At 34.0% G+C, this 26,391-nt stretch overlaps 1 protein-coding gene across 6 annotated transcripts; it reads left to right on the top strand.

Annotated features, from left to right (window-relative positions):
• Window positions 1–1,973: 1,973 nt before the first annotated feature.
• On the top strand, window positions 1,974–26,065 carry LOC125049686 (cryptochrome-1). 6 transcript variants are annotated; one of them, XM_047649107.1, is made up of 14 exons: window positions 1,974–2,180; window positions 2,306–2,360; window positions 8,783–8,920; window positions 9,610–9,756; window positions 15,415–15,602; window positions 16,860–16,976; window positions 17,952–18,085; window positions 19,879–19,974; window positions 21,748–21,818; window positions 22,380–22,506; window positions 23,807–23,989; window positions 24,494–24,661; window positions 25,005–25,128; window positions 25,671–26,065. In XM_047649107.1, the coding sequence occupies exons 3-14, from the start codon at window positions 8,791–8,793 to the stop codon at window positions 25,782–25,784; spliced, it is 1,599 nt and encodes a 532-aa protein (XP_047505063.1). In that variant the 5' UTR covers window positions 1,974–2,180; window positions 2,306–2,360; window positions 8,783–8,790; the 3' UTR covers window positions 25,785–26,065. The 6 variants fall into 6 exon arrangements, with proteins under 6 accessions (XP_047505063.1, XP_047505061.1, XP_047505062.1 ...); XM_047649105.1 differs by having other exon boundaries at window positions 1,974–2,229; XM_047649106.1 differs by having other exon boundaries at window positions 1,975–2,180; window positions 2,306–2,366; window positions 8,786–8,920.
• The last annotated feature ends 326 nt before the right edge of the window (window positions 26,066–26,391 follow it).

The raw sequence follows: 26,391 nt of genomic DNA, 5'->3' as shown, positions 1-26,391 counted from the left end.
GGTGATTTGACGTATTCCCTTTAGTAGTAGCAATGTAGTGAAAAAAAAATATTGAAAATATGTACTCGCATTTTTTAAGTTGAACCGATAATTTAAAATTATATTAAATTGATACTTTTTTGAAATAAATTTCGGCTTAATTTGAAAAAAGCTAAAAAAATATTTTTAACTACTTTGTATAATGCATGTGGGTTAAAATTATCACAAAAAGTCACTCCTATCACCTCCTTACGGGAATACGTCGACTTACTAATAACATTGCATAATTATTATAACTAACACTCCAATCAAGGTTTTTACTCGATACTCTTAGGTTCGATATTTTTAATACGATACGAGCATCGAGTAGTGTCGATATTTTTATAAATTTATCGTATCCCTAGTAGTAAGTACGAAAATGTCAAAGCAGCAGGCACTATCTGACGTTTGTCATATCACACTCCGAGGTCAATACTCAATAGATATATTGTATTATTTTCGTCAATAGCTATATGGTCTGTGCTCTGTTCAGTGTTACCAACTCTACCAACTTTTAGGTAGATCTATCAACTTTTTAGGTAAATCTAGGAACTTTTAGGTAGATCTACCAACTTTTAGGATTTTTCTCAAATCTACTATACAATATCCTTATAAAGAAAATCTTCCAACTTTATGTTTATAAACATATCTAAACATTAAAATATAAAATGATTAGTAATGAAAGTAAATGTAGAAAATTCTCCTCCACGAAAATTGAGGAAAATTCATTATAATCCAAAATATTCAAAATTCTGGGAAAAAGAACCAGACTATGCAGGTTGGATTAAGCATTTCAGTTTACGGTCCCCATCATCAAGTAAATTATGTAAGATTGATCTCTTCAATCCATAACATGCTTTGATTTTTTAACGAATATTGTCAATTTTTTAGTTAATATTAACTTTTTTACTATCATACTATTAGGGTTTACTTTTTTACGAAAAAAAGGTATCACATCTTTGGGGAGGTATAATCCTCCTTCCTATATAAAACTCGAAATTATAGTTGGTATAGGTCTACCAGAATCTGATGGCAATTTTTTTTTTTTAAATTAGCGATTTTCATATGGCAATAAAAGAAAAATTTCATGTGTCAACTGAAATTTCGAGGAATTGTTTTTGGTTTGGCTTCAAATTTCCTTTAAAAAGTGATGAAAATGTCGAAGAAACCTCTTCGATCGCAAGCAAGACATATTGTTTTCAATGTTTATCAAAGAATACTTGATCAACAAGATGCAGAACATACACATTACACAATCATCGATATTGAGCCATGTGCAAGCGTTGACTGGTTAGTAGGAATGACACGTCTTGATACTTTGGTTTATGGGATTTTTCGTGTGTATTATATTATGTACTTATACTAAACTTTGGTTTAATTCTGGGGTTTCTTATACTACAAATAGACTTGGATAGTTTTGATTTGGAATTGATCAGAAACAAGATAAATGAGTTTTACACTGTTTCTTTCTCTCAAATAGGAATCGATGAATAGCGAAAATCTTGTGAACATGTAATAAAAATTGAAAATCAGTTCATAGAACAAGATCGGTTAATTGAGATGCAGGAGGAAAGGTTTATTATAAATACTACGTTGAAGACTTTTTTTATGGATGTGCAGTATTTGGAACCATTTTCAAGTTCTTAATTAATTAAAAAACTCATGAACAGAGTAATTGGAGTTTTCATCTAAATTTCAAACCCCACATTCGCCACATTTTCAAAAATTATCATTGGATAAATTTTTATATATTTTGCATGTATCACACACAGAATCAGCCGCTATAAGGAAAAAAAAGTATCAAAACGTTTTACTCCAATTTCCCCAGTATTGCTAGCATCAATTTCTTTTTTCCCTTTTTGCCATCAGATCCTGGTAGACCTATAGATCTACCTACTTTTCAAATTGAAGATGGTTGGAACTTGGAATCTACCAACTTTGGAAATTGTATTTACCTACTCGATAAAATTCGAGTTGGTAACACTGGCTCTGTTAATCTTTTATTATTGTTTTCCAAAACTATTTCTAACTTCTAAGTTCTAGTTGACTAGTTGTAGTTTATAATTATTCGTAGGAACTAGGAAGTAACCAGTAGTATAGTTAGTGGTACTACTAGGCAATTACCAATGAGAAATCTGTGATAGGGATTATAATGAAACTAGGTATTATACTATTGTGTAAAACTATTTTACATAATCTCTTATTGTATAGGTATGTCTCTTTGAGTTTGGTATTTGATTTGGTGTCTGGTTGTTAACAGAAATATTTAATGCATATTATCTTTTAGGTAGGCAAGGCATCTGTGACTTTCAAGTTTTACATGGCCTATGTTCAGTGAACATATTCTGGTGAGCTGAATTCTTTTTATATATTTTAAAAATATATATATAAATAAAAATTATGAAATAGTAAATGTATGTTTATGCATAGAAAATAATACAAAATTTCTAAATATTTTTTTAATGTTTTGGTACTGTAGTTGTTTAGTAAAAAATTATTAAAATTCAGTTAGGGTGGAAAAAATAATTTTAGCTCTCAGCTGTTGCATTATGTGAAAATATTCATAATAAACTATATTATTACACAAAACATATAATTTACATAAAACTATAATAATTTACAATAAGATGGTGGGTATTCTTCACAAAGACAACACTTTATCCTTCATAAATATATAAAAGTAATTTGGATCTTAAGTCACCATTATCAAGTATTTAGTTACCCTTTAATTGTATTACATAGAACTAAATTTTTCATGTTAAGTACTGAAGTATTTTGACATATTACTGCCGCTCTTTCATTCATATATATATTTGTATAGTATACATGAAAGTGTTGCGTTCAACTCCTATATGTTTTATTTAGTTGATCGGCAAAGAAGGCTGATCTCAGCTTTAAACAATAAGCAACTGGGTGAAAATTTCAACAGACCTTGTCTATTGTTATCAAAATAACTGTGAAAGTAAGGTAATATTATGTGTATACATTTTGCTCGCTCGTTATTCACAATACATTAATGTAAAGTCCTTTGAATATCACGTAATATGCTCACTGCTGGTATGTTTTATGAAACAATGGCGTATCAAAAACTTAACTATGATAAACCTTCCGCCTTAAACATTACGGTTTGCATCAATTGACGCTGACATTTGAAATAGGACCTTCAGTCAATGATACAAAGTTTAAATTTCTATGCATCCCAGCCAAAACACGTGTATACTCGTCACGTGCTAACCGCAACCCGTGTCAAGACGCCAATCATCTCGTTGCACACGATAGTATAATGGGAAATAATATAGCTTTACTAGCTATAGACAGCGATTTTGCATGCAAACAAGAAAGCGTAGTAAAAAAAGCGTAGAGAAAATCTAAGCGCAATGATCACCTAACTGTATGAGATGTATAATGTATATATATCACCGGAATATATAACATATTCATTACGACCTATTCTATTACTGTCACCTTAAAATTACCAACCTATACATAAAAAAAAATCAGTAAACCGAGTAATTATGTATTGATTATTATTTCGTATTAGTTATCTTATATAATATACAACAATTTATAATAAATAAAATCAATGCACATGCACAACAGACAAAAACAATTAAAAAAAACATTATTTATTTTATAAATAATCTTTGTCTTCCATGCAATCATAGAAACCCCAAAACAGTAGAAACAAAGTGTATATTTATAATACTTGTTCTTGAAGTAAGAAACCGTAGCACAAACATTAACTCGAACAAAGGTCGCAACTTGCTGTAATTAATAATGTTTGATAGGTTTCAGCTCCGTTTATAGCAGTGTTTCCCAACCGCCAACGCCACAGGGCAATGCTGTTGTTAAGAAATTTATAAAATTTATTTGGAATTTGAATTTCACTTTTTCATTATATGTTTTGAAAATGTCCTAGTAATTGTTATAATTAATGTGGGGAATGGCACAAAAAAGGTTGAGAATCGCTAGTCATTAATTAATTATTTGCCTACATTTTATGTTCGAGAACATTGCATAACAAAAAATATATAGAAATATACTAGCCGTTTCGCGCCCGCTTTGCTGGACGAATTAAAATAAATTTTATGTTTCATTATTTTTTTTTTTTCATATTTTTATTATTCTTCTTTTTAACTTCCCGCTAAGAAAATTGAAATATTTCGAAAATCGAGTTTTTGACAGATGTTGACGTTTAGGGGTTCTAGGAAGCCTCCCCGAATGTTTCCGCGGTTAAGTCCGTATGGATAAATGTTCATAAAAGTAAAACAGCAATAAAAAAATGAAGGAACGTTGGAATTTAATAAATAAATAGCCATAAACCATCTAGCATCGAATGACGGTAGTTTCATGTCGATACGATCAGTGGTTTAGGCGTGATTGAGCCTCAAACGAAGACCATTTTCATTATATATATATAGATTTTTACATGAATAAAGCTCGAATGTAGATATATACATAGTATGTATATGTGCATTGTGCACCTAACACTCGGTCGTAGGGTGAAGGAAAACAACGTGAGGGAATCGGCATGTCTCAAATCCAAAGATCGACGACGTATCAGACAGTAGACCGATCAACTTATTTTTTTTATAGACAAGCCCCATATAGGGTTGTAAAGCTACTGGATTAATTTGATTCTTGTTAGAAAAATCTGATACATATTAATCAAAATATATAATTCGATTCAAATAATATAATAGTTATGATTGATAACCAATTTATGTAAGTCCGATACATTTCTACGTGTCATTGAATCATTCATTCAATTGAATCAATTATAACGATACAATTTCCTTGAAATTTGATACAGTATTGTGTTTAAACGTTTAAATATAAAAAATACTATACTAAGAAGGCATTTAATTGAAATTTTTATTTTATTTAAAAAAAATTAGGATCAATTCGTAGGATTTTAATTATGTTGCCATACCATCATAGAAAATGTATGTAAATGAATGTAAATGTACAATTAATTTAACTTGACAATTCAAAAGTGTAATTGGTTACCCTCTTGAATAAAGATATTTTGAGTTTGAGTTTAATTATGTTTTTATTTAAAGAGTGTTTTTCAGACGTTGTTGTGATTATTAGATTTGTTAAAAATCCTACTGGATATCCTAGAGTTAGTTTGGGTATTTTTACGCGACATCGAAAAAAAGAAGACATATAATTCGACTTATTTTCTCTTCATCTTGGTCAGATAGTAAAACACTACATGTTAGCTATAATTCTTAAATTACACAAACACATCTATATTTTAATTTTTAATCATAAACAGTCTCCGACGAAATAAAAATCTAAAACGGCATTATTTACAAGCATACATCGATTAGTTTAATCTGTGACCAAAACGGTCACGTGACTTACGTATAAAAATTAATATTTTAAGTAATGGATTTTTTGAGGGATAATGTGAGTCATCACAATGGATTTTTTGATGATTATAAGCTTTTTTTCTTTATAACGCTTTTAGCCATGTTTTGTACTGATTCCTATCGATAACGCATTATTTTTCATGCTGTCATATAGCATATACGTATATATGTTCAGTCTATATAAATCCTCCTAAATTGACACAATCCCGACATTCCTACGTGAATCTCGCTCGGGAACGATTCAGTTGCTTTCCACCTGTTGAGTTGCGCGGAGCCTTCTCTTGTAAGTAAAATTTACATTTCTTTTTTAAATAAAATATTAATAATTTAGCTTGCTGTATCCAAGTTTTAATAGCAGATATGTTTAAGTTTGGCATCGACTAACAATATTATTCTTAATCTACGTACAAAACGTCCGCTATTCAATTGTTTCGCAACAAAATTATTTTATACAATTAAAATTGTGTAGAATTCCGGTTGTTATATTTCTTTAAACAGGTTGATAACAATAAAATAAAATAATTAATAAGAATAAAATCTTCAGTAATTATGTACTAGGTAAACGATAATATATAGTAGAATTGCTCATACCTAGGTAACACTGAAAATGTTTAGAAAATGACGGCTTAATGTAGAAAGTTGCCAATACTTTAATTGTTTTTCGAAGTAATCTCCGTTCCTCTCTACACATCGTCGGATTCGATGGAACCACTAAGAAAAGCAGTGTTCCCATTCTTCCTTAGGGGTCTCTTCTATGGCATTTTCGTACGCTTTCACCGCATCTTCAGGGCTCGTAAAGCGAATGCCTCGAATTGTATCTTTATTTTTGGGTTCGTAGCAATATATCCAGCTTTTATCATCTGTGACGATACAGCATTTGAGTCACCGCCGTTGAATTTATCTAACATTTGGCGACACCAATCCATGTGTTTGGTGTTTCTGGTCGTCGGTTAAAGTATGGGGAATCCATCTGGTAAAAAGCTTCCTGACCCCTTATGTTCGTGTTATATTTTTTGAACTTGACTCATACCAATGCCTAGGCTTGCCCGTATCTGATAGGTCACTCTCTTATCTTCCTCTATCATGCGTCGCACAGCACTGATGTTATCTTCAGTAGTCGCTATTAAAGGACGTCCCTCACGCGGATCATCAATGAGATTGCTACGTCCACGCTTAAACTAGTTAAACCAATTTTAAATAGTGGCACGAGATAGGGCTTCATTAAGAAATGCCGATAGCAGCCTATCATAGCTTTGTTGTTGAGTAAGCCCACAACGAAAGTCATAATAAATCATTGATCGAAAATTTTCTCGCTTTAGGTTCATTTTCACGTGTAACAAGAGTTTTAGATTTGCCGCCAATTCACAAAAATAAATGACAAATAAATGCAATATACTACATTACCAAAGAGTTCTAAAATTGAAATTGAAAAAAGTTTTTATTAGCAACGTTTCAAACTGGCCAGTTCTAATAATTTTCAGTGATACCCACGTAATATTACAAGAACAGCGAGAGTTTTGTTCGAAGTATTTAATTTATGACGTCCATCCAGGTTTATTCGAATAAAAGATTTTAAAGTGGCATTATCTTTTTCGAAATTTAGAAATAAATAGTTCAAAAAAGAGTACGCAATATTAAAAGGATCAATTTGATGTTAAATATTAAGAATCTTAAGAAAAAATATTCTTCCATTTACAGCATACATTTGTACTTTCAACTTTCCTCGTCGTTTCGTCGTCTAATTATCATGCTTTTAGGGTCTCAAAAACAACAATATTTCATTTGTTCATATAATCAAAATAAATTTTTACAAGTCCTAATTGTGTTCTCAGATTTGGAATTTTTTATTCCTACAATTTCTAGCTTATGTCTATAAAAAGCTTAATCTATCTTATATGAATACATAAGTTAGTATAAGCACGTAGCCAGGGAGTAATTGAAAAAAGACAAAATCGTTTGATTGTGATTGTGCCTTGGCGTCCGAAACTAGAGAACGCCACCTTTGCCGAGCGTTATGGCTTGTTAATCGGGTACTTGAAGCTCGCGAAGGTATCCTTCACGGTGTACTTCCAGCGATTGGATGAGGGGACGTATTATTACGTAGTTCGTCACGTGTCAGTCAATAACTATTGGATTAGGCGTACTGTTGACCAAACAAAGTAAATGCGCCGTCTTTTGTTTAACTACTTAACTGTATTTTTATCATAGAAACATATTATCTGACAGAAGATAAATTAATGTATTACTTAGGGTGGATTCGACCAAACAAGAGTAAATCTTAATCTTAGAATAAATCGTCAGTTAATCGAGAGTAAATCAATTTTATGTTTTACTATCTACAAATTCTAAGAATAGTGGAATTTGCCTTTTCGGGAATTGTTACTATACCGCCGTTTCGCACGGAATAACGGAGCTATTCCTAGAATAATTTAATGGCGTCAGTCAGTCCAATCATCTGATTTCTGTCATTTCACAAATATTTATTCTGTGTTTTAATTACAAGTCAACGCAATGCACAAAATAATAGTCTGGCATTGAATAATGAAACGTTTAAACAATTTATTATTTATTTATTATATAATTAGTTTTTTTATTTTCTATAATATTAAAATGAAATTCAACTAGGCCCAACAGAAGTTCATTTTCAGATGACAGCCAATTAGGACTGCGTTTACGCTTATCCTTACTCATTTTCACTTGCTAAAGAAAAAAGATAAAACCACACGACAAAACTCGATAATTCTCTCAAACAAAAGCAGATAAAAAGTTTTTGTTGTCGTTTGACACCTGCCTACAGCTACTTTTTCACACTATAATACGGCAAAATCGAATTGATATGATGTATGCTCTTACACTATCCCGTTGTAGATCAACATTTATTTTTGCCGAGTTTTATTTTCGTTCACCATTCTTTTTGCTAATCGCGTATTGTTATTCCTAGCGCAATTATACTATCGAACGTGGCGAAACGACTATGGATTTATTTGAGATTAAAGAGTCATGGAATTTGGATTATTCCTGGTATAGTTACTCGTGTATAAATTGAAGTTTGGTCGAACCAACCCTTAGTTATTTAATCTTACTTTGGAATAACATTAATCTCATTCAAAGCATTCAAGTTCAAAAAATTCAAAATTCAAAATCATTTATAATTTACACTTATGAAGTCAAAAAATATATATGAAATGCTTCTAATTTTTCAATTACTGCCAGTTCTCAAATCAAGGGCGTAGAACGGAAGAGAAGAACTGGCAATCAACTCTCCGCCACTCTTTTCCAAGTATTTGTTTTAAATGTTACCCTATGCTTTCAAGTGGCAATTTACGGTTTTCTTTCTTCAGAAAACGGTAACTTGTGAAAATTCAGGGTCTAATTAGGTTTTGTTGCAGTGAAAATGCTGGGCGGAAATGTAATGTGGTTTCGTCATGGGCTGCGGCTTCACGACAACCCAGCCCTGCGTCAGGCCTTGCAAGACCGAAGAACGCCGTTCTTTCCTATCTTTGTGTTTGATGGGGAAACTGCTGGTTAGTGTAAAATAATATACCAAATTGATTACACTAGAAAATATTGAGTATATTTTAACATTCTTACTAATAAAGATTTACGCACATCGTATAAGCCTGTTATATGATTACTAATAATTCCGGATTTGGCAAGTCTGATGTATACGGCTGTTATAACAAATGTTTTGTTTGTAGAAAGACTTGTACAATGCTTAAACAACCAGAGGCCTAGTTTAACGGGTGTATAAGACAAAAATGGTCTGATATTTTTTTATAGAACAGGGGGCAAACAGGCAGGAGGCTCACATGATGTTAAGTGATACCGCCGCCCATGGACACTCTCAATGCCAGAGGGCTCGCAAGTGCGTTGCCGGCCTTTTATTTTTTTTCTGTCTTTGTTTATGCCCTGTACAAGCTCTATTCACTGGTTAACTATCACCTTGTTACAACGCATGCATAGTGATTTTTTATTAGTAAGACTGTACATGTTAAAAATGTCAGGTTTAGCCGTTCGTGTCCCCTCTTATACCTACAGCTAAATGTGGTAGAAAACAAAAGTCGTAACTTGTTAGGACTAAAATGGTAGGAAATCGTTTCAGAAGCTGAATAAATCATAAATAATTTAGCCTAGTTGCAATCAAAGATGTATTTTCTTTTAATATTAAATATTTGCATATTACAACAAAAACCACCACAATTGTGGTTCACAGGTACGAAAGTAGTGGGTTACAACCGTATGCGGTACTTGCTGGAGGCTTTAGAGGACCTAGACAACCAGTTCCGTCAGTATGGCGGGAGACTGCACATGATCAAGGGAAAACCAGTTGATGTGTTTAGACGTCTTTGGGAGGAGCTTGGTGAGTGCTAGTTGATTTTATATAGTTTGACAATATATGCGTAGGTATGTTCGCCTAGATCAAAAGTAGTAATAATAATCTCTATGATTACAATAATATGTACATGGACGACATTAGATGACTCATTGGTCTAGTGGTTAGTACCCCTGACTGCGAATCCATGGGTCCCGGGTTCGATCCCCGGCTGAGACGAACATCGATGTGATGAGCATTTGGTGTTGTGCTTAGGTCTTACATGTCTTACATATGACAGTAAGAGTAACATATCCAACAATAAAATAGAAGTGGAGTTTAATATGTAATAAATACGCAATTCTAATTAGTGCTACTATTGCATTTTTTCAGAAGAATCCATAGTTTTAGCGCTCTTCATCAGACTGAATAAAATCAATTCTATACTAATAGTTATAAGTATTCGTTGTTTAACTCTTAACCTTTCTCTATAGAAAACTAAAAGATTGGAAGAGTCTGTGGTGAAATTTTGTTCTAGAACCTTCTTTGATTAACGCCATTTTGTTTTATAAAAAAAAAGCGCTACAACCTCTTTCGGTTTTGGCCTCAGAATTCTGAATCTGTTTCATGATCATTTTTAAATCTAATAGGTGATCAGCCTCCAGTGCCTGACACACGCCGTCGACTTTTTGGGTTTAAGACATGTCGGTTTCCTCACGATGTTTTCCTTAACCGTTCGAGTAAACGTTAAATGCGCACATAGAAAAAAAGTACATTGGTGCACAGCCGGGGATCGAACCTACGACCTCAGGTATGAGAGTCGCACGCTGAAGCCACTAAGCCAAAACTGCTCTAATTTTCATTTTCATTTTGTTTTATCTAATATATAAAATTCTCGTGTCACAGTTTTCGTTGCCATACTCCTCCGAAACGGCTTGACCGATTTTGATGAAATTTTTTGTGCTTATCCGGTATCTATGAGAATCGGCCAACATCTATTTTTCATCCCCCTAAATGTTAGGGGTACTCCACCCCAAAAAAAAATTATTTATTTTTTAGACAATTTTTTTAATTTCTAAGCATTAAAAAATACATACAACCCTTAATTTTTACCCCTCTACGATCAACCCCATTTTTTTATTATAAATGATATACATGGCAAAACGACGTTTGCCCGGTCAGCTAGTACTCATCTAAAATCTATAAAGTAATACACTCATACAATCGAAATCCATATACACTAATAATATTATTGCACGATAAGCAATATACGTTCAACAACACCCAGTCGATAATAATGACGTTTATTAAAACGTGAATTCATTGGCCCATTTTGATCACGTTTAAGCCGTCATTAACAGCTAATAAGCTTTGTTGTGGGATGATAATGTCCAGTACATTATGCAAGTACGAGTATTGTGCTGACATTTCGGTTAATCTGAGACCTAATTTTAATTAGGTCGCGGTTCAGTCGATATGTTTAATGTATGGGAACTGTATATTTATTAACATTTTCTCACACATTTTAAAGTATCCCATGAAAATAAGAAAAAGTCTTTAAACCGCAAATTTGATTGATATCGGTTCGGTAGTTTAGGAGTCCATAGCGGACTAACAACGTGACACGTAATTTATATAATAGGTTGGGGAAAAAGTTTGTTTTCATTTTTCAAGAAAATTCACAACATTTTTTAATATAGTTTATTTAAATTTAACTAAAGTATGTAGGTACCATTTTGCTTTATAACTTTTTGCCATCTTGTAGTAAAATTTTAAAATGTATCGAATTTCTTCATTAGATTCACTCATCTTGACGGTATGAAAAATAAATAAAAATCACTCATTATCCAAATATTAATTTGAAATTATCTTCTTTAATATCTCAATTTTCAATGATAAGAAAACCAGGCAAATATATATAGTATAGCCGAAGAGATTTTATTACAAGTTCATACATAGTATAATGCGAAAAGACTTTTTCCCAAACCTAATATATTAAGATTTTTTATAATAATAAAGTTCGTTTATTTACAATCAATACAATTGCTATTACAATATACAATTAAAATGTACTTTTTCTTATTGTTCTTCATCGTAACTTCCTTCAGTACCGGATCAGGATCCCTCAGTCTCTTCCACCTTTCAGAACTCTCTATCCGTGGTGTCCTTTCTCCATTAGCTTCCTGCTAGTTTCTCCTACCTTTGTCAAGGACGCCCTTTTCTTCTTCTCCTTGTTCCTTTTCATATGTTGCCTTTAAAGTCCATGTTTTATCTGTGGAGCTTGCTATATCATGATAATTTGTAGATATAAAAAAAATCAATGGTGCTACAACCTTTTTAAGTCCGGGCCTCAGATTGCTGTATCTGTTTCATGATTATTTGTTGATCCAATAGGCAAGTAGGTGATCAGCCTTCTGTGCCTGACGCACGCCGTCGACTTTTCGGGTCTAAGGCAAGCCGGTTTCCTCACGATGCACAGTGGAACGAAACGGGCCGGTAGTGGACTTAGCATTTGAAAAAAAATAGTTTATTTTTTTTAATTTTTTATCATTCAGTTGGATTTTTCTATTGATTATAAGAAACTATTACTACTATCGACTTTTCAGATAACTTAGTATTTTCGGAGTTATTCATTTTCAAAGTTAATTTTGTATGGAAAAAAACAAAAAACAGTGAAAATCTCGTAATTCTCAAATTTTCTCATGTAATTGACTTTACATGAGCATAACACGTATATTTGTCCTATTTTTACGCTTACTCTCGAGTCTCGATTTTCCCCGATTTGGTCGCAATTTCAACATTTGTTCTCGATTCCTCACCACCCTAAGTGGTATCCCCCTTAGGCCTTAAAGCCTAACAAAATACGTAAAAAAAATACAAACTAGCTGTTTTAATTTAATCAGTGTCCAGGATATCAACATTAGTTATTTCAAAATTTTCCTGATCGTCATCATCAAAGGTCTCTGCCCGTTCAATGATCAAACTTTGTGCTTCTTTTGACAAGGTTTTATGTTTTCTGCCAAATTTGTGTCGTTTCGTTGAAATGAGTGGATCAGAGCTGATCAATAAATTGTTTAAAGTTTGTAGCATTTGTAGATTTTCTGCTGCATTTTCTAGAATGGTGTTGGCGGTACCTACGAAAGTCTTTATTTCTAGCTTCAGCAGCTTCTTCAGATAGCTGTCCAATTGGTAGTAGACTAAAACTTTCAATTATAGCTGCACCATGCATTAGAACTTTATGAACACTTGAAGGCATATAATACCAACTATATAAGTCTACATACAGTTGCATAGTGGCTTGAGCATAATCATGAAATTTGACTACATCAATGTGGTAGCCCGATGAAATTGCCTCTAAAATGATTGCAAACCGCCTTATTAAGTTCTCGCTAACACCTGTTATCTCAGCAGTAATGTTTGGATTTGCAAAAAATCTTCTAGCGGTATTTCCATCATTGGTGGTGCCATGACCTTGTTTGACAACATCAATCAGAAGGCCCATTCTATTTTTAAAAGCATCCTGTATGTTTTTCTTTTTGCTTTCCAGGATACACTTGGTGTCTCCCTTCACAGCCCATGTCTTTATCGTTAATCTGTAAGCTATATGCAAAATGCATTCCATCATTCCATATGTGCAATGATGACAATCCGTATCTACAAAGATCTAAATCAGTCTGTTTTGACGCAATTAAGGATAAATTATTCATCTCACTTGGAGTGGCTTTACAAATGTCGCATCTCTGAGATGAAGTGTCACATAATATTGATGTTGCTTTTCCGTCTATCATTGTCATTAATAAAGAGTGTGAAATATTTATTTCCCCGACTTCTGTATCCATTAAATCAGCAATTTCTTGCTCAATGGCATGGCAAGATCAAGGTTTGTCATTAAATCTTGAAACATTTTTACAAACGTTATGATAACAAATAATAATATGTATGGGGTAGTCCGTCTATTATGGTGGGTAATAGAACACTAAAGAACAATTTGTGCAGTATCGATGCACCAATCAGGTAACGACACGTCATTTGTTGTTGCGCTCTTATCACTTGATTCTCAGAAAAAAAGTATCAAAACAAATGACGTCATAGGGTGGTGATGACAAACAAATGACGTCATAGGGTGGTCCGTGATGAAAAATGTCAAATATTGATTACACATTTGTAGAGATCTTTTTAAAGTATACATACTTGCTTTAGTCAATTTATTATACATAATATGTAAGTTTCTTTTATTATGGATTGCTAAATTAAAAAGTCATGACTTCATACAAATTTGAAATTGCTATATCTCCGAAACTATTAGTTAATTAAAAAAAACTCAAAGAATAAAAACGTTTTAAATATATGTCTAGATACCAAAAATATACATTTTATCTCTTAAGACCAAACTTTGAAATCCCAGCCCACTGTGCGATGTTTTCCTTCACCGTTCGAGCGAATGTTAAATGCGCACATAGAAAGAAAGTTCATTGGTGCACGGCCGGGAATCGAACCTACGACCTCAAGGATGAGAGTCGCACGCTGTAGCCACTAGGACAACACTGCTCACACACAAATTTTATATATAAATTGGTAGAAATGTGTCCTATTTCTGACGTACGTATATCATGTATTCCTTGCTCGAGGAAGCTTATTACATCGAAAACAAGCCTACTAGAGGGGAAATCAACTTTGCCTCGTAAATTATTAAATTTTTTAAAGAATTTTCCTTGGGTCCGTTGGACTCCTTTCCTTTTACTCAAAACATGATTGATTTATTTTATTTATTTATTTACACTTCGTTGCAAATAAAAAAAAACACAATACATAAAAATTATAAGGGATGCAACGGGCGGCATTATCGCTAATAAGCGATCTCTTCCAGGCAACCCTAGTTAAAGAGAAAAACTAAAAAAAAGAAGAGAAAAAAAAGAAACATGATGCGTGCGAGAAGTGCAGAAAAAAAAATTATATAAAAATATATATATATATAGAACCTTAATCTAAAGTAATACAAAAAAAAAAAATTAATAACAACCTAAAAACTTAAAAGCTAATACAGTAGAACCTCTATAAGTCGAACATCAAGGGAGACGCCAAAAAATTCGAGTTATAGAGTTTTCAACTTATGGAGGATTTCGACTTAGGCGGATTTTGATTCGACATAAAGAGTTTGAGGTTTATTCTTATAAATTTTGAGTTAGAGCACCCGACACAAAGCAAGCAAACACGTGTTTCCATGAGTCATAAATTTATTATTGTATACTCCTAAAATGTTTTCTAAGAAACAATAGTGTACTCACATTGTCGGCAAGTTCTTAAAGTCGGTAACTTATTTTTGTTCGAACAATAGAGATAATAAATTCCAAATGATCAAGTTGTAAAGGTTGTAAAATAAAACGTTCCTATGTTCGAGATACAGAGGTCAAATTTAATTTTTCGAGTTATAGAGTGAAAATATGTACCAAAATGGCTTGGAGGGACTCGGTGATTATTTCGATTAACAGAGGGTCAAGATTTCAAGTAATGGAGGTTTTGGTGTTTTAAGGGAAGGGAACAAAACATTTTTTCGAGATTTGGAGGTTTTTGACTTATCGAGGTTCGACTTAACGAGGCTCTACTGATTACAGATTAATTACATTACCGATTTCATTGATTCCTTGTTTTAATCCTCCTGGTTATGTGGTACGAATCTTATTGTATTTGAAAATCTTTTTTAAACAGGAATAAATAAGCTGTGTTACGAGCAAGATTGCGAGCCGATATGGCGTGAGAGAGATGAAAGTGTACGAGCTACTTGCAAGCAGATCGGTGTTGAGTGCCACCATTTTGTGTCGCACACTCTGTGGGACCCTGATACTGTGATACGAGTCAATGGAGGAATCCCACCGCTGACATATCAGATGTTTTTGGTATGTTTTTAAATGATTACAGTGTATTAATATAAATCACCAGTGGTACTGCAACCCTAATAGGTCTCCGATATATTTATATGATTCGTCATTTGCTTTTTCTAATAGGACTTTTTATAATAGGTAAGTAGGCTTCTTAGCTGACGTGCCGTTTGTGGGTAAGGCATGCTGGTTTCCTCACGATGTTTTGCTTCACCCTACGAGAGTGTTAAATGCGCACATAGACAGTTAAGCACAGTCCGGGTTCAAACTTATGACCTCAGGGATGACAGTCGCAAATTCAGCCTATAAAAATCATTAATTATTTTATACAGTAGTCATTAAATGTTTTCTATTGTTCCACGTATATGAACCACGGAGGAGTATCTGGTTACCCACAACACAGGGATATCCCTAGAACCAGCTGCAGCGTGTGTATGATTCGTTGTGGCATTTTAAAATAAATAAAAATAAAAAATCTGTGGCGAGCATTTACTTTTAAATACAAAAATTACATAGACTAAATCTTTATTGGAAAGTTGCAGAATGGTATCTTTTTTACCAACTGTGCTTACTTATGTTCTGATTGATTCCAATAATATTAAAAAAAATACGTGTGTGTACTTATGTACACACGTTAGAAGTTATACTTCTTTGGCGTAAAAAGATAAAATTCTTTTCAAAAAATTTATTCTACTTTTGTAGAAAAAATAATAATTTTGACTATAGCTAACTTCAGGGCGTCGGTTTTATGTGACGGTGTGCGCGCACATCGTAAAAATTTACTCTCATCAATTTTTCCCTAACCCGCCAAAAGAAGTATAACTTCAATAAGTTCAATGTCAACCAATTAAAGTCACCACAATACTGTTGACTATCATTTACAAACGGGCTTAGCTACTTTAACCATATTGCGTAATTTAATTTTAATTAATTGCGCATATTCAAAAGTGTGTACTGACCGGTTTAATCGGGTCGTAGGTAGAAATTTGTAGAAGGTTTTTCAATAAGAATTTTTTTTGTTCTCTTATCCAAGACAAGTATATATAAGTATCCATTGTCCTGGATTTCTGATGACCAAATGCGAGTTGCGACAAACTTACTTGTCTTAATTCTCAAAATTCGTAACAGTGACACAAAATTTTGACAAATGGTTATTAAACAATTTGACGAAAGATTTCGTGTTTTATAATTTTTAAAGACTCTTTATTAAAGATTATCTAGAACGAATTGTCGTTTCGATTTTGTGAACATGAAGATTATTGAATGCCTTTTTAGCACACGGTAACAATAATTGGCGACCCTCCACGGCCGGTGGATGATGTGGATCTCAGAATGACGAACTTTGGTGTGCTGCCTGACTGCTTCTATAAGGAATTTGTAGTTTTTGAGAAGGTAGGACAATTTACTAAACGCTTCAAAAGATGTTCATACATTCAACTTGATGTTTGCCAAGCTGTGATTAAAATACGTTTGACGTTTAAAAATAGTGCACACAACGAGTAGATTTCGTTGGTATTAAGATATTCCATTTTTAACACTACATGCAAATTATAAAAAAAAATTTTTTTAAAATATTAATTAAACATACTCTGGACTGAAATTTGCTAGGCAACCCATATGGATTATTTTTATTGACATATTAAATTAAATATAGAATACGTTTCATTAAATAAGCATCTCGGAGAAGGTCGTTGTATATCGGGATCTTAGTCCATTATCATCTACTAAATTTCAATTATTCTACTGTGAATTGACTGCATTATAATTTTAAGCACTGTTTTTTAATAATTCTTGGCTTCGGTACTAAGTAATTCTGTATGAAGAATTGTAATACCCTCTTCCACTTGTCTCATCTTTACTACTCTTTTCCAATCTACAAAATTTTATTTCCTACTGGGTATTGACTGCGAGGTATTATATATTGAAGCACTGTTTTTAAATAACTTTTGGCTTCAGTACTAAGTACATTTGTATAAAGAAGTGTAATAAACTCTTCCATTTGTCTCATCCCTGCTACTCTTTTCCACCTTTATTTCACCGTCTCAGGTTTTTGGTAGGCGTCTCTATAATACTAATAATAATAATCCTTGAAACATTCATCCATCTTTAAAATAGAGTGAAATATTTATATTTTTTCCACGAACCTCGTATAGACTTCCTGCAACTGGCTTGGTCTCTCTCTATCTTGAGCATTTCTCTTACCCACCAACTTCTTTTAGCTCGTCAACCCAACGTGCAAAAGGGCGACCTCTCTTTCTTATACCTGGTGGTCTTTTCCACCTTGTTACCCTGTTTGTCCATCTGCCATTGTTCATGCGGTGTGGCCCGCCCACTCTCTATAATAAATATGCTATTTAAATATTCCAGACGCCAAAACCCGAAGATTTTGGTGTGCATTTGGAGAATGACGATATAAGAATGATTCGATGGGTAGGCGGTGAGCGAGCTGCCTTGACACAGATGCAGCAAAGATTGGCTGTGGAACATGAAACATTCCGCAAGTGAGTGAAAATATTCTAAATTCGCTGTAACAGATACATTAATGATTTATCTATATCTATATATCTATCTATATATCTTTATATATATATAATTCTTCTGTGAGTGTGTATGTCACTGAACTTCTCTCAAACGACTGGACCGATTTTGATGAAATTTTTTGTTTGTGTTCAAGGGGATCTGGGAATGGTTTAGATTCACAAATCAGCCCGCCAGATGGCGCTGCAGTCGGTACTTTCATACTTTGCTTTACTAATTGCTTGAAATATCATGCAGGACAACGTCTGTCGGGTCCTTGCTGTTTGTTAGTCTCACTAAAACTCGAGAACGGCTGGACCGATTTGGCTAATTATGATCTTAAAATATTTGTGGAAGATCAGGGAAAGTTTAAACGATGGGAAACGTAAATAATAATTATAGAAAAATACTGAAAACGACAATTGAAAATCCCAATACAAACTGTTCTTAGATGGGAAATTGGACGTCTTTTTAGAAATAAAAAATTGTCACTTGGTTGTCATTTACATATTTGTAGATTCTTTCAAAAATACGTGTTTCATAGTATTAGTATGTAGTCTGCTGTATGAGGGCCGACATCTTTGGTCTGTTTTAAAAGTTTTGACACAAATATATGTTGGTGAAACAAAGTTCACGGGGTCATCTAGTTGGAAATAAATATACAGTATTTACAATATTCTTACCACGAGAATGTTAGTGCGTGCTCCTATTTCACCATGTCTCTTGCTGATAGAGGACGAGTCTTTGTTTTTAATTTATTTTATTATTATTAATTATTTAAGATATCACGTGAAATGGTTGCAGCTCCTTGCAAACGTTGTGTAGAAAAAAAAACATGGCGATTAAAAAGAGTGGCGGAGAGTTTATTGCCAGTTCTTCTCTTCCGTTCTACGCCCTTCATTTGAGAACTGGCACTAAATGTAAAGTTAGAAGCATTTCATATACATTTATTTTTTGATGTACATTGTGTTACCTATATGATTAAATGATTTTTGACTTTTTTTGACTTCAAGTATTACGTAACGAATTTTGGGGGGGAGGGGGTCCCTTTGTAAATCGTTACGGTGCGGGGCGGGGATTGAATTACGCGTTATTGTTAATATTATTTTTGACTTTGCAGTACTTTACATCACATAATGGTCATGAAACGTTTTACTATTGGGTACAGAAAAACGTTACGGCGCGTTATGTAGGGGAGGGGGGTCAAGAATCTCCAAAAATTGCGTGACGTAATACTTGAACGCTCCCTTAACCTACGTAGTAATAATAATAACATTAATAAAACATCATAACATAATTGTAACATAAATTAATCAGACTCTAGATAAGAATCAGAGTCGATGGTTCTAAGATCGTACCATATTTAACGTAGAGCGATTCAAATCGTCGACGACCAGTCACTTTCGGAGCGACTTGATCCCTTAGCGATGTTAGAGATGTGGGGACTGCATCTTCTACCGCATTTACCACGGACACTTTTCAGAGTTGTTCGGATTAATACCTGCAGCTGGGTTTCATCGTCGGACGTAGAGGCTACGAAATTTCACAAGTATTACGACCATCACCAGCTGCCCACTAAAGTATTTCCGAACCAATTCAACTAAGATTCCTTATAAAGAGCGTACCAGTTCTTAAAAGTCCAGCAACCCCTGGCAATGTCTATGGGCGGCGGTATCACTTATCAGATGAGCCTCCTGCCTCCTCCTATAAAAACAATGACTCTTGTATACCAACATCCAACGATCTTTGATCTTTAATTAACCATGAATCATTTCAGGGGTTCCTATCTTCCAACTCACGGCAATCCTGACTTGTTGGGTCCACCGATATCACTCAGCCCTGCGCTTCGGTTCGGATGTCTGTCCGTCAGGAAGTACGTAAAATAAATTAACTAAACATCTATTATATATATATAATCATCTAATATTACATCAACATCTAATTTAACATCTAATATTTATATATATATATAAATATTTAACTTTAACCATAACCATAATTATTAATATATTTTACACTTATATTTTCTATCTTGCTGTATGGCGCAGAAATGTGAACTTTTGAAATGTGGTGCTTGATGTTAAGAATACCGTGGACCGCTAAACCATTGTTCCTTACCAAGCTCCATATTAAAAACCAACCATTTATATGCCGGCAACGCATCATTTCGTACTTTGGTCACAATGCCTAGGGGTGACGAGAGCCTAGAGAATTTCATCGTGATTAGTAACACCGGCAAAAGATCTCGTGGACGCTCTCCAATGAGGCTGATGGACTGATCTAGTTAAGGAGTTTTCACAATATACGAGAGAAGAGTGGGACTGAAATTGGTGTAGGTTTTTCGTGCAAGATCTTACTATACAGACCATACCATAATATGAGTTACCGACCCAGAGAAAGAACCATTACAATACAACGCGCTTAAGTTTTCCATACAAAAATCGATCGTAACTTTTCTAGTACTGCCTACGTCACTTCTCACTGATCTAAAATTAACGCGATACTTGCGCTCTTTTTCTTTTTCATGTGTCCTTTTTTATTGTCCCTTTCATTCTTTACTTATTTATTTCGTAATCGTACAGTTAACTTAAATTATATAGAACAAAAAACAATTATTCTAAACATATAGCCAAAGATGGAATACATAATATGTACAAAAATGTTTGAATATTTACGAAAAGAAAAAAAAAACAATAAAAATTATTAAATACGTAATACCTAATTCTGCTGAACTTTGTGATGGTGTGGGTGTGTATTATGTGAAATAAAGCATGATTACGAGTCTGGTAGCCAATATGGAAGTGCAATTAGAGCTCCAATTGACTTTATTTTACGTATGTTTTAATTGCTTTCCTTTGACACATTAGTTCCAGAAGTTTTATGATGTAGTTTTGCACTTCTTGCCTTGGTGGGCCTTATCTAATTTTTTTTGGCAGTGGTTGTCTGAAAGATATCGCTCTCGATAACGCTGCCAGTTGCCGTTTTTATTTAACTACTAGCTGGCCTGGCGAACATCGTACCGCCTAACAGTCGATTCTTTATTTTTTTTAATACTTATTCTGCTATTCGGGACACCGGTCTAGCTAGTAGGATAAAAAAAAGAACGTTGATAAATTTTAAAGTCGGGAAATTTACCTTCCCGGAACCCTCCACTAACACTTGAACTTTATGATATGGTATTAAAGTTCAAATTGCCTTTAAATATTATTACAAATATTTTGTATGGGAATATAGAAAAGTGTTGTTTTTAGACTTTTTCACACAATTTTTTTAAATTTTTCTCTCCGTAAGAACCATCCTAGTACTTCAAGGAATATTATAAAAAAAGAATCAGACAAATCGGTCAAGCCGTTTTCATGTTATGTCGTAACAATGGAAAACGGGTTTCATTTTTATATATATAGATTTTATAAACATTTTTCTTTATTACGTACTGTAACGAAGTATCAATAAATAAATACAATCTTTTAGGCCTCATATTTCGAGTTCATTTGTTTTTTCCTAATAGGCATGGACGTGATTAAACTGTGCCTGACACACGCCGTCGACTTTTGGGTCTATGGCAGGCCCACGATGTTTTCCTTCGACGGGCTAGTGTTTAATGCGCACATAGAAAGTCCCGTCAGTAATAGAAATATGTTTTTAGGTTTTATTGGTCGCTTCAGGATTTGTTCCAAAGCGTGCATCAGGGACGGATGTCAAGCCAGTTTGTCACAGGTACCCACATTTTTGTTAAATATAAATAGCTTCACGCAGACCGTATTGCCACAGACAAAGAGGTACCTACATTAAGAGTAATTTTAAACAATTAATCCTTCTTAGGTTAGTTCACAGTATTCACGTATAAGTTATGTCTCTAAAATGCGTGGATCTCAAAACTACTAAACCGATTTTGATAAGTATGTAGAATATACCTGAAGGGCCTTATTAAGATGATCTTGATAGGCCTGTATTCTTGCGTCACTTAAATCTTCTTTTAAGAGCTGTCAATTTTTTTTTCTATTTGAGTTTTGACATATGTCAGTGCTGAAGCAAAGATTATGACTTGAGATACCCTTTGGAAATTAATTACTTAATTTCACACTAAATAGCTTTAAATATTTTTTTAAACTATTGTCTTGAGAGTAATGTTTAGATTTTGGTTTAAGCACGACTCTTGAGTGTCCAACGTTTTTGACATATGCAAGTCATACTATAAAGTCTCGCCTATATATATATGTGCTGTCCATTGCTATATGTGTTTAAAGAAAAATGTACAACTAAATATTATATTTATAGGTCAGCTGATTTGGCGGGAGTACTTTTACACAATGAGTGTAAATAATCCGAAATATGCGCAAATGGAAGGAAATCCCATCTGCCTTGATATTCCTTGGAGAGAACCTCATGGAGATGAGCTGCAAAGGTAAGTTACGTATATAATAATAATAAGTTTTTTTTAACTTCTAAAGGTTAGAGGTACACTGCCACAGGGACCAAACTTTTAAAATTTGTTTTAATTTTCTATTTGACGGCGCATTCCTAGCGCCATCTGTTAAGAAATACTGGAAATACGTTGGAACGAGATTTGACAATTGTCAGTCTGGCGGAGCGTCGTGCCGATAGTCAGCGCGGCCATGTTGAATTTCGTGGGGTTTTTCAACGTCAACGGCGAGCGCATCACGTCTGCGACGAATCGCTTTTGTTCCAAATAATCTTGTGTCTTTTTGTTACAAAACTAATTAAAAGTGATTGATTAATTGATTCCCTAATTACTAGTGAATAGATTTTAGTGAATTGCTGTAAGGGAGATACTTTTTGTGATTCTATTGCTCCTACCCACATAACAACTTATTGAAGACATGGCTTATTCCTATGATAAAGGGCATCCGCCCATATATTTATTCTTTTTAATTATTATGATTACTATGTAAGTTATGACAATGGTAAACACTGTATATTTTTGTTCAACTAGTTCTTGTATAAAAATAAATAAGTGGCGCTACAACCTCTTTTAGGTCTCGACCTCAGATTTCTGAATCTGTTTCATGATCATTTTTAAATCTAATAGGCAAGTAGGTGATCAGCCTTCAGTGCCTGACACACGCCGTCGACTTTTTGGGTCTAAGACATGTCGGTTTCCTCACGATGTTTTCCTTCACCGTTCGAGCAAATTTTAAATGCGCACATTTATATAGAAAGAAAGTCCATTGGTGCACAGCCGGGGATCGAACCTACGACCTCAGATGTGAGAGTCGCACGGTGAAGCCACTAGGCCAACACTGCTCTTCTTCTTGTATATGTTAATAAAAAATCATATTTGGAATCTGTATATATGTCACCGTAAAATTGTAATAACCGTTAGATTGTAATCTATCGGTTATCGGTATTCGGTAGATTGTACTACACTACACTACACTAACATATACAGTAGAAATTTGTTAAGTCGAAAACGTTCAATATTCGAAATAAATATTAATAATAATCAGTGAGGCAAGCAAGCCGGTTTTACATATTTTCCCTATATTTTTCCCTCTTTATTTTTATTCATTTAATTGTACCTACTTGTCTATTAGATAAAAACATGATAACGGAACAAATACAGAAATCTCAGGCCAAAAACCTTAGAGCGGCATTAATTTTTTTTATTATTACACGTCAAAATACCTTGTAGTACAATTAACTGTACCAAAATGAATAAATAATATTTAGAATATGGCTTCCAGGTGGGAGGAAGGTCGTACAGGTTTCCCATTCGTGGACGCAGCGATGCGACAGCTCCGTACTGAGGGTTGGCTGCATCACGCACTGCGTAATACGGTGGCCTCGTTCCTCACACGTGGTACTCTTTGGTTATCTTGGGAACATGGCTTGAAACATTTCCTCAAATATCTGCTGGATGCGGACTGGTAAGACAAATATAATTACGCAGAATTACGCTTTCTCAGCAGTGAGAAGAATATATGGATACATTGTTATATGTAGAAATAAAAACGTGTGTGTACTTATGTACACGCGTTAGAAGTTATACTTCTTTGGCGCAATAATTTTCTTCGATCACTTTACGTCACTTTTTTTTTAATGGCTCTGGCACGGTTTGAGCATTAGCCAGCGTCAAGTATGAGATTTTTACCATTCGTGCTTTTTTGCCTTAGAAATTCGATCATATCTTCCATGTAGGGTTTAGGCACTCGCCTCCCAAAGGCCGAGAACAAATTTAAATTAAATTAAAACTTGCCCTCGAACCGGTGTCGGTTTTTTGTGACGGTGTCGTAAAAATTTACTCTCATGATTTTTCCCTAACGCGCCAAAAGAAGTATAACTTCAAAAAACTGTCTAACAAAAATATATTAATCTTAAAAACTACTACGTTAAACTAAGTCAGTTAGACATGTTGTATATTTTTATTCCAGGTCAGTGTGCGCTGGTAACTGGATGTGGGTGTCATCGAGTGCGTTTGAAGCCTTGTTGGATTCGGGCGAGTGCGCCTGCCCTGTGAGGTTGGGACAACGGCTGGAACCGAGCGGACAGTACGTGAGGCGATACATACCGGAACTGACAAATATTCCGGATAAATATATGTGAGTACGGACTAGTTTCGGTTATATTTTAATCCTTTGTCTCTCTCTCACTCAGAGAGAAAGACACACACGCGCGCGCGCGCACACACACACTCACACATACCAAATTTATTTTTACGACTCCGTTTGCAATGTTTTCTTTTAGCACCTACTTATTTTCTTCTATTGTATCTTATGACAATGAAAAAGACAAATGGTCTAAGATCCCGCTGCAGGATTGGTGTGCTCATCGACTTTTTGTTTAAAACCAAATTTTTATGTTTATTTATAATTTAGAGAATATATATTTACTAGGGTGCCTATCAAAACCTTAACAATATTAAATCGATTTTATTAATTTCAGTTATGAGCCATGGAGAGCCCCAATAGAAGTACAGCAGCGTGCGGGATGTATAATAGGTCGGGACTACCCTCCTCCCATAATAGATCATCTTGAAGCTGCTGAAAGAAACCAAGGTGCTATGCGGGTAAGACAAAAAAAAATATAAATTTGATATTAAAAAATAGGTTGTCTGTAAACGGTTTACTGACGATAGTTAAACGAGACAACGCTATAAGGAAGTACTGGTGAAATGGTTGCATTTTTGAAAAGAAAATTTTAATTTTATTTAATAGATATTTTGTATGGAAATAGAGAAGGAGGTAAATGGAAATCACAATTGAATTGATCGATTACAATATAATCGATATAATACGATACATATAATAAAGATGTCGAACGCTACCGAACGCGGACCGGCCGATTGTGCCTCTTTGTCGCTCGTTCCGCGCTCTCGCTTGCACTTCAAGCCTTAAATGGAACGCCGTATGCGTCATGTTTTTTCGTGCGTGCAGCCGACTCCATCGAATTATAATTGAACAAACCGCCATCTAGTAGTTTGCATAAGTTGAAAAAAAAATCCATGTCAAAATTCCAATTGCTTTATTGAAAACTGATATGTTTTGATTATACGGTAAAATGAAATGGTACTATAACCGAATTATTTATTAAATATCGATTTTTTTCTAGGAATTGCGCCTTATGCTTGACAAAGCTCAGCCTCATTGCTGTCCCTCATCGGAGGAAGAAATCAGACAGTTCATGTGGCTCCAAGATGTACCGCATCTCGATGTCTCGACATAAATATGACCAAAGATAACTTATGTGATAATTCTTCTTCATAAAATAATGCTTTTTAAATGTCTAGTAGTCTTGAATGTCTTAGATAGTTTAATTAAAATTTAATTTAGTACCTAATTAAAATTGCAGATAGTTTGTGTCCTACTTGACTAGAAATAAAGTAAGAAATGGTAACCTGGTCATAATAAGCATTCCTATGAAATGTAATCTCAACCATTGTATTTTCATAACTTAATTTAACTATAAACTAATATATAACTTTTAATTACTGTCCAGGTTTATTTTAATAGTATATTTCATTACGAGTGCGGAAAGCTTGTCATTGCAAAGAGTTCCGACAAATGTCTACCCGAGCCGAGGCGCAGCCGAAGGTGAGGGTTGACAGTCGGAACAAGTTGCAATGATGGTTCCGCACGTGTACTGAACGACTATTTTTAATACAGTAGCGAAAAAATTAAGCAATTTAATAAAATATTAAAACACAATAACCTCAACTAACTAATCAGTTATTTCTTATAAAAGATCACTCTAACATATTCATCGAAATTACAGTTTTTTTACTAACTGGGGAAGTTTTAGGTTGCATATTTACTGTTTGAGACAAACTATT

Source organism: Pieris napi, chromosome 5 (assembly GCF_905475465.1).
Source record: "Pieris napi chromosome 5, ilPieNapi1.2, whole genome shotgun sequence".
Lineage (NCBI taxonomy): Eukaryota > Metazoa > Arthropoda > Insecta > Lepidoptera > Pieridae > Pieris > Pieris napi.
The sequence above is the reverse complement of the archived record's forward strand: the minus strand, read 5'-3'. Positions and strand labels throughout refer to the sequence as shown.

Coding starts and splice junctions, on each gene's coding strand:
- LOC125049686 (XM_047649107.1), top strand. CDS start 8,791: ATGCTGGGCGGAAATGTAATGTGGTTTCGTCATGGGCTGCGGCTTCAC. Junction 9,757..15,414: donor ACGTCTTTGGGAGGAGCTTG/GTGAGTGCTAGT, acceptor TTTTTTAAACAG/GAATAAATAAGCTGTGTTAC. Junction 15,603..16,859: donor TGACATATCAGATGTTTTTG/GTATGTTTTTAA, acceptor ATGCCTTTTTAG/CACACGGTAACAATAATTGG.